General features: G+C 39.0%; 1 protein-coding gene across 1 annotated transcript in view; it reads left to right on the forward strand.

Annotated features, from left to right (window-relative positions):
- Positions 1-13,458, forward strand: part of akap6 (A kinase (PRKA) anchor protein 6) — a 223,357-nt gene that overhangs the window by 173,615 nt on the left and 36,284 nt on the right. Inside the window, exon 17 of the mRNA XM_030719108.1 lies at positions 3,744-4,004. Coding sequence (XP_030574968.1) covers positions 3,744-4,004 — 261 coding nt within the window. The remainder of the gene's footprint in view (positions 1-3,743; positions 4,005-13,458) is intronic.

Raw genomic sequence — 13,458 nt, forward strand, 5'->3', positions numbered from 1 at the left:
TCTGAAATGGCCACAGATGTGAATGTGAGAACGAAAAGTTCTCTCAAAACTCCAGCCCAGGAGCAGTTAAAAAAACCGATTTATAGATTGTCTAAAAATCCTCAGTCTGATAGATTGTTATGAAGTGCTAATCACCTACACAAGCTACTACTGAGCAAATGTATCTTATATGCCTACTGTTGCCATTAATTAACTGGTGTTAATTTGCTATCTGTCCACTTATGCAGACAGATAGTCATATTAGCATTACTGGCTTCGATCTTTAGAGTCTAAAAGAGGTTTTGCCAGTTCATCATCATCATTAAATTGCTTTCACCACTGTCTTCAGTGGTGAGTTTACCTGTTATTATTGTTTCTGAGCATGGCTGAGCGTGGGAGTTGGTGCTGGCAGTCGTTTTGACTAGATTATCTGTCGTTCCACATCTGCTTTTCCATGGCATCTTTGTCTTCGTCCCCAGTTGGGCTCAGGGCAGGCTCAAAGTTGCTTTGACTCACCACACCATACTGTGACACAGATCGGTATTACACAAAAGCATGGTCTGGACCTCCTCAAGAAAACTGGAAAAACTGCTACATAGTAAAAAAGCATTCTGAGCATAACATCATAGAGGTTGTTACGTCCCATTATGTTGATAGATTTAGTCAGTTTTGGAGGGTTGAAAGCTATTTTAAATTACAATGAGTGCCTTTAAAGTCAATTTGTGCAACACAACTAGACACTATAAGCAGAGCGGGAGACGTCTCCCTGTTGGAGAACTTAACAAAATCCAAAGTAATTAACTTATCATTACAACATTCTCTGACATGTGCATGACCACAGCTCTGCAGTGAGGTGAGCATTACTTAGATTGAAAGTGAGTGCTTGGCTTGCTCGTGCGAGGATCATTCAAAGAGAAACTACTGGGTTTCTCTCCACAATATTGTAAAGTCTTGACCTTAATACAGAGGGCCCAGAGATTAGCTGTTAACAGACTGAAAAAATGCAATTCAATTTGCTTGGATACATCAGTGAAAATAGATCATCTATTAGTGAATCACTGGTAATGGCAACATGATGCTAGCTGAGCAATAGTGCTAGTGCAATATATTTACCAATCAGTTGTACTCTGTGTATGAAATTCATTAAACAGGAGTGTGTTTTAGGAGAAATCCTAAAAGCAACTTAGGAAGATCCTGCTTGATGAGACTACTCTGTTGGAGTCACACCTTAGAGCAGTATAGTAAATGGAGGTGGGAATCTCCAGACACGCAGTACTATATTATTACAATACTTCATTCGTGATACCATATTTTTGCAGTTTTTAAAGTTTTGAGTTAAATATTACAAGAACATATTTTATGATTTATCACCTTTGTTTGAACTGAAAATTCTGTCCTCAAAGTTAACCTTTGTCAGTTTCTGTTTTATCCATCAAGCTCTTGGCAACTATTTAGTCATCACAAGTTGCAATCAGTAGCAGAATGTGAAAAAAATTAAATCCAGTCACCAGGCAGCCACTGATTTTTTTTCTTATCCTCCCGCCTGATATAAAGCAGGAGGAAATTGTCGTCATACCGTCCGTCTTTGAGGTTTTATCTTTTTAGCCTATCAATTTCAAAACCACAAGGAGTTGAGCCGTGACATTTGACATATGTGTTCTTTACTTTTCAAAGATGTGCAACATGATATTTGTCTGTCTGTCCGTACGGGCACAATAATTGTGTGGAAGGTAATAAGATGTCTGCTGAAGGGTTTTCTGTTATCAAATGGGCCTGTGATATTATTCTAAATGTATTTTATATTTTCATTAGTGGCAGGAGGAAATCCCTGTCAGTGATGGGACTCGTTTTTTCTTTTGGAGATGCAAGGAGGTTGCTGTTGAATTTTTACTCATGGGACTGAACCGTTAGCTTGCTCTTAATTAGGAGGTAGCTTTGTCAAGCTAAGTGTGTCCAGTGTTGGATGCTTTCTCGGTTGAGCCGATTGTTGTTCGGCTCACGTTATATCAGCATGGTGGGGCATGAGATAAGCCCTCGTTTTCATAGTATTTTAATGTATTGAATAAAATTTTAGTATTTGGTGTCCCTGTGTTGATACGTATCACCATGCAAAATATTGTAATACTACGCTGGATTGATTGTTTTCCTCCTACCCATAATAGTAAATCTAACTTTGAGGTTAAAGCTAAAAATGGAGCACATATTTATTTTTCTTTGACACGTTGGACCCCAAATGTTACTGCGCTGCTAATATCAGGCCCAGTGTCTCTGCCCTGAGCTCGTGATCGGTGGCCATCACAAGTTTGTTTGTTTTGTACTGATGAGCACTTTTAAGAAAGAAAAAAAAAAGGTACACACACACACATAAACACACACTTGCCGAAATCCGACTGGGGAATAGTCTCTCTCAGCGGCTTGCTGTGTCTTACTGTGTGATCAACAGGGGCTTGAAAATTACTCTGCAGTGCTTATTATACACACACACACACACACACGCTCACTTTGAGTCAGGCTCTTGTTGTTTTCAGTTGTTCCTATTTGAAACAGTGATTGCTCCGCACCAAACCCTCTTTCAGTTTGTATTGTGTCTAAATGATGTTTTGTTTTGGGTGTGGATATCACAGCTCTGTAGGAGAAGCTGCTAGAAGCTCTGAATTAGCAGCTGATCTGTTTGCACCTGGAAAAACACCAGATTTATTCACAAAGCCTTATTCATCATCAACAGAAAGCTTGTGATGATAGCAAGCTAATTCATAGTTTTAATAACAGAGTTAGAAACTTATTATTAAATTATTATTTAATAATAAAACTGGAGAGATTTCCTCTTACAGCAAGAAACACAGAATCATAAGGTTATTGATATTAGATTGATGCACAGCTCCCTGCCTGTCTGTGGGAATGCAAGGACTATTGGAAGTGGGGGGAGCAGCAGACGGGTCATCTGAAGTGGACTGATGCTGAGATCAGCTGATCTGTTGGAACTGTGGCTCAGCTTGACTTTTGTGGCCTGCCAGTGGTGACCCATTGCCAGACATACAACAAAGTGACATTACAGTTGTACAAGAAATTGTACTGTATACATTTTGTGCAAGAATTAGCAAATATGATGAAGTACAGTGTAAGTCTGGGGAAATTTGAAAGTGCGATGATGGATGGGTACCATATTAAACTTGATCTTAACATCAAAATGAGTTCTCTTGGGATTGTAGGAAATCACTGATTGAGACTGAGATTGGCTACAAATCCATGGGTAATATGCGTTTGCAGCATCAACATCCACCTATAACACTGAATCCAAATACCTAGCCTGAGTTTTAAAGAAATATACATTAAGGGAAGCCAGCGATTAATTTTATTTTTACCTTTGTTTGAAAGTCATTATCAAAACTGTTCATTACTTTATATTTGATGTCATTTCAGTTTTATGCCTAAACACAATCTCTGTGACAAACTCCCACTGAACTGTAAACAAGATCTCATGTCAACAAGAACATTAAGATTATTATTACATCTTGAAGAGAGCAACAGTGACATGAATGATATTACTTAAAATGTAATCTTCACACTTGCTTCAGCAGCTAGGCCCTGAATACATGACATCCCTTTTATTGATCTGCACATTTCTAAAGGTAGATGATTAATGGCTGTGTGTGTATTGATTGATATGCTACTTTACATGATGGAGTATTGACATAACAAGGAGTCCTCAATGTAATTGCCTGACTTTTTCCTTTTATCCCCCCTACTCTTCTCTCTTCTTTCAGAAAATCCTCTCCAAACATGCAGGACCCAGTTCTTCCGAGCAAAACCAGTCATCCAACATGAAAGGTCAGCTGGTTGGAGGTCAAGGTGTCACTGTGGAAAACCCTCGCTCCGCCCTGTCCCCGCTTACCAACTCACTCCTGGAGCAGCTAGAGGCTCGCATCAAGGAGCTGAAGGCGTGGCTGCGAGACACTGAACTGCTCATCTTTAACTCCTGCCTCAGGCAGGACAAAGATGCTTCAGAGCAGCTCCAGAGCTTCAAGGTAGGAAGAACAAAGTTTTCAGATTGTTTGGCTCAATATCAGTTAAATTAACATCATATTAATCTATTAAGTAGCTCTCACATAACATTAAAGACCTTCTCTTATTCATCAATGAATAATATTCTTTGGAAACCAGTGCTCTCAGTTATTACACATCTATTATCTTTTGCCAACAGAAAGTTTCTTCTCAGTACACCTGCATTAGGTGTGTTTCCTAGAAAAATGTAATCCTGCTGACACCCACTGTTGTCAGACCACTTTTGGCATGCAAGAAACAAAACTTTACAGATGTGTACCTGAAATCAAAACAAAGGAAGATGAGTGTGGTCCGAGAACTTCCTGGCATTGCATCTTTTGTGATCCCTACAGGCTACAGGAAAGCAATGTTGTGGTTGTGTTAGTGCTTCCACTCCAAGAATAGGAACATGACTTTTTATACTCCACCACCAGCTGTGAATTGTGTCTCAGAGTCTGGAACTTTTGCAAAGTTTTCTTTTGGGTGGTAAAACTTCTGCTCCAGGTGCAAAAACAAAGGATGAGATGGACAGTGCGTCTGAATGAGTAGGTGCCCAATGAGTAATATTATATGATCCATTGCAAGACAGTCCCTAGTTTAGCGTGCCCGCATGTCTCCATTTATAAATCACTGCAGATGGAAACGTCACTCTTCTCTGTCTGAACTAACACTATACTCGATCTTAGAGTGCATATCATGAGCATCTGATGAAGTAGCATTGAATTAGTTTTAAAATCACTTCACAGTGGAACACGTTCACTACAGCACCAGAGCCTGGTTTGAATGCTCTACTAACAAAAAGTAGTTTAATCTACCAAAAAGATTATTAAAAACATATAAAATAGGGAAAAAAATCACATTCCAGCAAAAGTCAAACAATTGAGTTTATTCCAAAAGGTTTTCAACAGTTTGTTTACATAATGCATAAACCAAAATAAATAATTAAGTATTCATGATTAAAACCAACAGTTTTAAAACACAAATCAGCAGAAACAAAGAGACAAAATAACAAAGTTACAACAAATAGTTCTATAGTTGTGTGTGTGTGTGTGTGTGTGTGTGTGTGTGTGTGTGTGTGTGTGTGTGTGTGTGTGTGTGTGTGTGTGTGTGTGTGTGTGTGTGTGTAGGTGTGTGTGTGTGTGTGTATGTGTATGTGCGCACGAGCGCAGATATAAGCATTCAGTACCTGCTTCAGGTGTGGATTCATGTCCACTGACACTTAACTTTTCTTCATTAACTTTTAAATATGTGACAAAGCTTTGGTAAATCACCACCAAGCATTAACAAAATAACCCGTTCACTTTGTGTTGTTGCTAAGTATAGTAATACATCGTCTTAATGAGGCCAAATGAAAGCAGGGCTGTTTTGAAGCGATGGATGTATAGAGGAAACAGCAGTTAACCTTAAAAGCCACGGGACACTAACAGGATATTAATCAGCCTACATCACACAGCGAACAGCTAGCTGCGCTGATTAGCCTAGCCCTGCCGTGTGACTGACAACCAGAGGCACACACACACAAACGCACACAATCACAGTGTACCCACTGATATAGAACTGCATGCGCACAGAAGTACATTAATTCATATACATTTGATTTATGCTCACAAATACTGATAGGTTAAATTACACACACTTTAACACATACAGATGCACTGACATATGCAAATAAAGAGACTCAGGCACAGAGATGCATTAAAAATGAATGCATAAAAACATATAGCTGACTGCAGTAACACAAAGAAATGAAAGCACGACTACACAACTGCACTGCCAAAACAAAAAGTTGCATTCATGCGATTGATTAAGATTAATATGAACTTTAATTTTGAGGTTTTTTTTGTAAGCTTTAAGATTCTTTGGTTGTGACATCATTTAGGCATGGCTGTAGAAAAATGAGCATTTTGCACTTTTATTCTAACCTTCATTCACTTGAGCTTCAATCTGAAGAGTCGGGAGAGTTTGAAAAAGCGAGGACATTTTTGCACCTTTCTTTAAAGTGAACGGCTGTTCGGTAACCCTGCCTCGCGTCAGGGTTAGAATGATCTTAAGATGAGGTGGCGCTATTGGACAAGGGGCATCCTGGGGCATCATTAGTTTATTCCAAAGGGTATGTATGAAGGCGTGCATCTTAACCCAAACCACAGTCTTTCCCTACAACCTTTTCCCAGCCCTCACCAAGAATATTTTGAATGCTGAAACGTAATGGTGCATCTCTTACTACCTTAATGAATGAGAAGGTGTTGGACGAGGAGTTTAAAACACTGACCGTGAACTACCTCATTCATAGTGCATGTTTGACCTGAGGCTTTGAAACATTATTCCACCCTGTGGTTGGATCTGATATTGCTGTAGCAGCAGTACACTCAACTGTAAATCCTGAACTTTGCATCAGGTGCCCAGATGTGGCAAAGAGCAAAACAGACCAAAATGCCGGCACTCACTGATAAATGGTCATTTCATTTACTGTTAGATAACAAACTAACTAACTAACTAACAGGCGTCTGTTACCATAAGTCAAAAGTTGTATACCCTCATCAAGAAACAGCTCCTAGGAGCTAACATGTCTATAGCGTGTAATTTAAGGGAACATGATCATTACTAGCTGTATTAAGGTATAAGACCACCAGACCTTTTTTCAAGTATGGGGATGTAAAAATACTGGACACAGTTCACACATGGGTAGAAATGAAGTAGAGATTGATTTGGTAAAAAATATAAAGCATATCTTCAAAGCCTACTGAAGGCTGACTGGATAAAACACGCCAGTGATTAGAACTCGATCATCTCTTAAAGGAAAAAGGAAAACACAGAAGCTGCCTGTAGTCTACTTCTGCCTGCTTACTGTAAATGTTAGTAATCAGATGTCCACTCCCATTTATGAGCCACAGTGAGAAACGTTGCTCATTATTTACGATCCTCCACGAACATTTTTATTAATTGGCATGATGGAATTTAGGTGTAAACTGAAAGCCTCCATTTTATCAATAAACCCCAAAATAAATGAATATATGAAACATGTTTGTCCCACAGTAAACATGATGACTTTTTTTTTTTTTTTTATCAGCAAATATAAGGATGCTGTGCATTTGTGCTTGTTCAGATAACTGATGTAGTGTTTTGGTTTTATTGTCAAAAAAAAGGAAGAAGTGTAGCTGGAAATTGGAAACCTGATATTTTGCTGAAATATCATCCTGTCCACCCATGGTTATTAGCTTGCCCGTGTTTAAAGAATAATCACCAAAAGCATAAAAAATCATCGCATTTTGGCAAAAAAAAAAAAGTAACGCCATTTGCGTGAATTTTTTTGTAAAGTCGATGTGAACACAAAACAAAGATTTTTGCACACACAAACACAGAGCGGCTGCTTAAATCATGAAACTGTACAGAAACGAGACTTTAGAGACTTTATCTGAAGAAAGTGAACCTCCCACTTTTGATCCTTGTCACAGCTCTCAGTGGGAAGCCATTGATTTTTGGCAGAAAGAGGCCACGAGCTTCTGGAGAAATGAAGATTGGAAATATTGATAGCAGTCATTTGTATGGAGAGAGAGCGAAAAGGGGCTCCATTTTAAGAGAAGTCGACTCCATTTTAGCGATCATTTGTCTGTTTTTGGTGTTGGGACGCGTAAATGGGTTCGATTTCTGCACTGCAGCCTATTACTGTAGGGGTATATGAGAAAGCAGTGGGGGTCGGCAGGGGTCGCATGGGCACGCGCGCACACACAAACCCACAAATAAAAGCATACATTTAGAAAACGCATATGCATCCTCACAAATAAATGTACAATTCAGAAAGACACATTACTGCATTAAGTCCATATTCTTATAGCAGTGGTTTATAGAGTTTTATTGTGGCCAGCACAATGGTTCCAATGTAAGAGCTCCGTTTAATTCAGGAACAGCTGTCTGCAGAAGAAGCTGGCCACAGCTGCCAAAGCCAGCAACCTTTAAAAGCCAAAAACACTCTTTTATGTAATTTCAGAAATGGGAAGAACAGATTTAACCAGTCTGTGGTTGAGAGTTCAGTGAGGCTTCAGGCTGCAGAGGTGTACAGTATTTAACCACCCCAGCTGTAATGTTTCAGGGTTTTGGTGGCCACAGTTTGTCGGGGACTTTATAAGTCAGCACTTCCACTCAAACTTAAACCTTGTTGAAATGCTTATTATAAAAAAGTCTGATTGGAATCTCCTTTTTCAGTCTTTGGTTTCTTCCTATACAGTATATCGCCAGTGTCTCTGTCTTTCTCTGTCTCACTCTCTCTTTTTTGCACTCAGTTGCCATCCCCTCCTCCTCCACCTGCCTGTCTATAACCTGGCTCTTAATTGAATTAATGCTCCATAAAGATATGGCGTCAGCCAGACGTTCCTCCGGCAGGCCCTAGGCCTCCGATGACTCTCTATTGTAGTAGAAACGCTCTGGGGCCGGGACACACCAAGAATTAATAGACTGAACCTAACACACATGCACACACACACACACACACACACACACACACACGGTCTCACATTAGCACAAATACACACCTGCTCTCCAGTGTGTACAGATTTTTCTTGAAAGTTAAATTTTGCCTGCCAGTGAGTTTCATGCAATTTCTTGCTCATCTAATTGGTTAAATTTTGTATCATCAGTGTAGTCAGATCAAAATGGTTATTCAGTAAAAAGAGTAGAAAATACCCGAATTATATATTTTAAAAAAATATTTAAAGGAATTCAAAACAAACATTAACACAAAAAGCAATTTGATCAGCATCAAATATTTTTAAATGATCGTCGGTAATTTCGTATGACATATATATATATATATATATATATATATATATATATATATATATATATATATATATATATATTTTTTTTTTTTTTTTTTTTTTTTTTTTTTTTTTTTTTCTGTTGGTACACAAATTGTTTCAGTCCCAAGGAAAGAGAGAGGATTTCATTGCCATTAGGAAAGGATTGATTTCTAAAAAAAACCAACCAAACAAAAAAAAGACAACTTGGAACGTAGATATTGTTAAAATATATTATTACCTTCGACAGCAGAGAGGGAATAATTCTGTGCATCCATCTGTCTATATGTTGTTCTGACTTCCTGTCTGTCTGGGAAATGGATGAGTATCCATGTTCAAAGCCAGTTTCTTTAGTCAGACAGACACACGCTGTTAGGAGGCGACTTCTCGACATACACATTCACACACAGATGTTAACACAGATAGGCGGATACGAGTGTGAGTGTTTAACTTGTTCCTCTGAAGTGAACCTCCTCTGTGTCTTATCTCCCTACCTGTCTCTATTTCCATTTACATCTCTTTTTGCCTTATCTCTCTCTCAACTGTCCTCTTTTTTTGGTTTTCCTGTCTCCCCTTGTTCCGTGTGTCTGTCTGTCTTTTTCTCTTTTTTCTCTCGTCTCTTTCTTTCTCTTGGTGTTGCTATCTGTTCAGACGCTCCTTCTCTCCCCTGCCGTTGATAGTAGATGAACCTGCCCTCCCCTACTGTTACCCATGGCCCCCTCGTCTCCCCACCCAGACCCTTCTAATCATGCTCTTTGGCCTCCGGCCACCCTCCTCATTGGTGATTTCTATTTTCAGCTTTCTTTCCTCTTGCCAATTTAACCCCCCACCACACACACAACATGTCATGTCCATCTTTTCTGTGCCTTTCAGAGACAGACTTATGACCCATGCCTGCTTTATGTTCACATATACCCACCCATCTCACTACTTATCCTAAACCAGCACACAATTCTGTATTACACTGACGCTCCTCACATATATTTGAACCTCCTCATGTGTATTTAAACCAATGGTTCTCAAATCCAGGCCTCGTGGCCCAGTGTCCTGCAGGTTTTAGATGTGTCCCTGATCCAACACACCTGACTCAAATGGCTGAATTACCTCCTCAGTATGCAGTCAAGTTCTCCAGAGTCCTGCTAATAACTTCTATATTTGATTCAGGTGTGTTGAAGCAGAGACACACCTAAAACCTGCAGGACACTGGGCCACGAGGCCTGGATTTGAGAACCACTGATTTAAACAAACATATAGAAATAATTAAATGACAGCTACATATGGGACTGGACTACAAACTTGCCAAAGTGGGCCACCATCCAAGACTCCAGACCATCACGGATTTCTGAAGCAGAACACAGTTCACTTTTGCCCCGGGTACCCAGTTTGGGTTTATCAAGTCCTGAAATTCTGTGGCAGTCACAAATGGTCTCAATGCCAGGGCAAAAAAAAAAAACCCCAAAAACTGGCAGTAAACATATACATAGCAGCCAGGGTGACGATTCGAACTCTATCTGAAAACTTCACACTGCTGAATTTTAGCAGTCTGGCACACAGTGTGAACTTTGGATTTTTTTCCTATATCTCTTACAATATAGCCACTTTATTAGTTTTGTAGCCATATGATCAGTAACTCTTTAATCAAGTGTACAGTTAGGATAGGATTTTCTGATTTAGCCTGTCTTCTAAATCCCAGGCGGATTCCACGATGTTGAGGTCAGGCCTCTGTTGGGTCCATACCATCTGTTGCAGGGCTTCTGTGGCTAGTTCTGTCTGTCTGTTTCATCTTTTTGTCTCATTACAAAATGAATTTAGGGACATTTAGATGCCTAACAGCACTGCCTAAAACTTCTGCACACTGCTGTATAGAGATACCATAGGATCTACATGTTTACTGCATTCCAGCCAGCAGCCACAGAATCATATGAAAAAGCCTTTTTCAGCATTCCTGCAGGTCCTTAAAAAGTCTTAACACATCGTGAATATGCATGAAGTAATAAAAGGCTTTTAAGAGTATTAAATCCTATTAAATTCATTTTGGATGGGTCTTGAATGTTTTTAGTAATGTCAGGATGAGAATTTTTAGCACACAGTATTATTATTTTAATGCCCAGACCTACTGTCTTGTTATGGCAGTGTCGCTCCTGTTTAAAAGGATTTACCAGCAAGAGAGCACGAAATCACTCTTAACCTCGTTAACATATGATGACTAATGACTTAGCCTACTATAGTTAGTAAATATAATTTGACATATATATATATATATATATATATATATATATATATATATATATATATATATATATATATATATATATATATATATATATATATATATACACACAGAGAGAGAGAGAGAGAGTTAAATAACAGAAAGTAAAAAAAATCCTAACATTTGTGTGGGTCCCTTTTACTTTTTTAAGACTTATGGAGTATTCAGTATATTTGAACTTAAAGTCCTACTTATGAAATAATCTAAATCACCCCCCTGAGGCTTAACTTAAATGCTTTTTCAGATCTTACTTATAATTTAAAACATTTGATGAAAATGAACAAAACAAAAAATTACTTATTTGTATTACTGTTGTTGCAGGATGGGGTCAAAATGACCCTCCCCCCCCTCCACTCAGTGGTCGTAGGGGGGGGTTTAGAATGTGTTCGAGTCTTAAATGTGAACTGATCTCAGTCAAATTTTCACTTGTATTACTATCACAAGGCTGGCTTCATATTTTTGTTCCTTTATCTGTAGAAACACCAGTTCTAAAGGCGTCATAGAAGAATATTGTGGTCGGCCTTGAAAGATCTCACAACGTTTTGTCTTATAATTTGTGCAATTTGCTCAGATATATATATATTTTTTCCACTCATAAATTTGCTTCTTTGCTCGATTAGATGTCTGAAATCTGCAGGTACAGAGGCCTAAATGTATTACTTATTGAATCACTTGAATGTGTCCATCCTTTGGTTGTACACAGTTGTGAATACACGTCTCTCCATAACTTACACACCCCACGTCCCCTCCCTCAGTGTCTATCAGGCAGCTAATAGAAGGTGACAGCGAGGCTCTGATATCGATACCTGCTGCATGATGAGGATTAAAGATCCACCGACTCCCTGCCAAGAACACAAGCTGCTGTGTGTTTGTGTGTCTTTTGATTATGCCCATCTCTGTGTGTATCTTAGTTGTAGTTCTGTTTGTGTTTATGTCTTGGTTTGGTACGTGTTTGTCTGTGTGTGATTCGTGTGCTTGTTGATGTTTTGAAGAGGTGTTTTCTCGTTAAGAGTTGCTCGTTAGGGGTTGAAGGCGAGCAAACAGGTGAGACGTTACCACGGTAACAGCATCAACAAACAGATCAGACTTTCATCTTCATCTGCTCAGGAGGAGAAAAAAACACTCGGCTCTTTCATCAGCTAAAGGAATCGAGACAGAGGGAGAATCAAAAACCAGAATGGAGACAGACGCAGAAGAAAGCTCCGAAGACAAAAGGATGCAGAGAGACACCAGAAAAGTGAGGAAGGCGAGAGAGTGAGAGAGAAGAGTGGTCTGCAATAAGAGGAAGAAGGATGGAAAAGGAATTTATTGCAATGAGAAAGGAGAAGACACTTAGCATTTAGTCAGTGTGGAACCCATGAAGAAACAAACTGGAAAAGAAGGAATGATGATAGAGAAGGAAAGCTGGTAAAGAGGAAGAAAAGATCAGGAGACTAACTGACATATTGAGGATCCTTTATTGCCATGCGGAGCTAGGACTTTTCATAACCAACTAAGTTGGTCATATTTATCTGATTTAACAGCTGTATTCAGTGTTAGCTCGGTAAGGATGCCTCAGTCTGATATTATTCTGTTTATGTTTTCCCATATTTTACACCTGAGCAGACCTTGAAAAGCAGATTGTGTCTAAAATCAGTGACTCACTGACTATTCCTTATTAACTTACATGTGATGGATTGTATAGTGAGTTAGCTAAATGACAGAAACACTTTCGGACACTACTCAGGTGATTTTTGTGCTGCTGTTGATCACATCAGTGCTGTCAAGCAATTAAAACATTACCAATCATCATTGGCTGAATAAATAAATACGACAATGCAATGCAAATATGTGGCAGTTAATGTTCTGACCTGCTATTCTCTTTCCTTCTGAACAATGTATGGTATACACTGCTAATGCAGGGGCTTAGGTACCTTTAAACACTACACTTTCTGAGGCATAGTGAATACTTTGAGGCCATTATACAGGTTCTGAAAGTGTTTACACCAATAGGAAGTTGGGACATTTTTTACACTCCTATTAAGCAACATATGATTCTTCATATGACATAAGAACAAACAAAACCACACAGCATTTCAGTGTTTGCACAGGGGAAATAAAAGGCCTAACATGCCTTATAATATCCAGATGTTTGACTGACTCAAACCACCAACCTTTATTTCACTTGTCCATGACAGAAAGCTTAAAGAGCCCCGGAGAGGTGAGCTGGAAAGAGAAATTGAGGCAAGAGACAAAACAATTTAAATGTGCTAAAACAGTAGAGATAAAAAGGAGCAAAGATAAAGACAAGGTGAAAGACAAAGGTGGGAGAGATAAAAGTGAAGGATGAGAAAGAAAAGAGAAAGCACTGGAACAACTCAGTGGTCAGGTGGGGGGAAA

The sequence above is a fragment of the Archocentrus centrarchus genome, chromosome 22 (assembly GCF_007364275.1).
Source record: "Archocentrus centrarchus isolate MPI-CPG fArcCen1 chromosome 22, fArcCen1, whole genome shotgun sequence".
Taxonomy (NCBI): domain Eukaryota; kingdom Metazoa; phylum Chordata; class Actinopteri; order Cichliformes; family Cichlidae; genus Archocentrus; species Archocentrus centrarchus.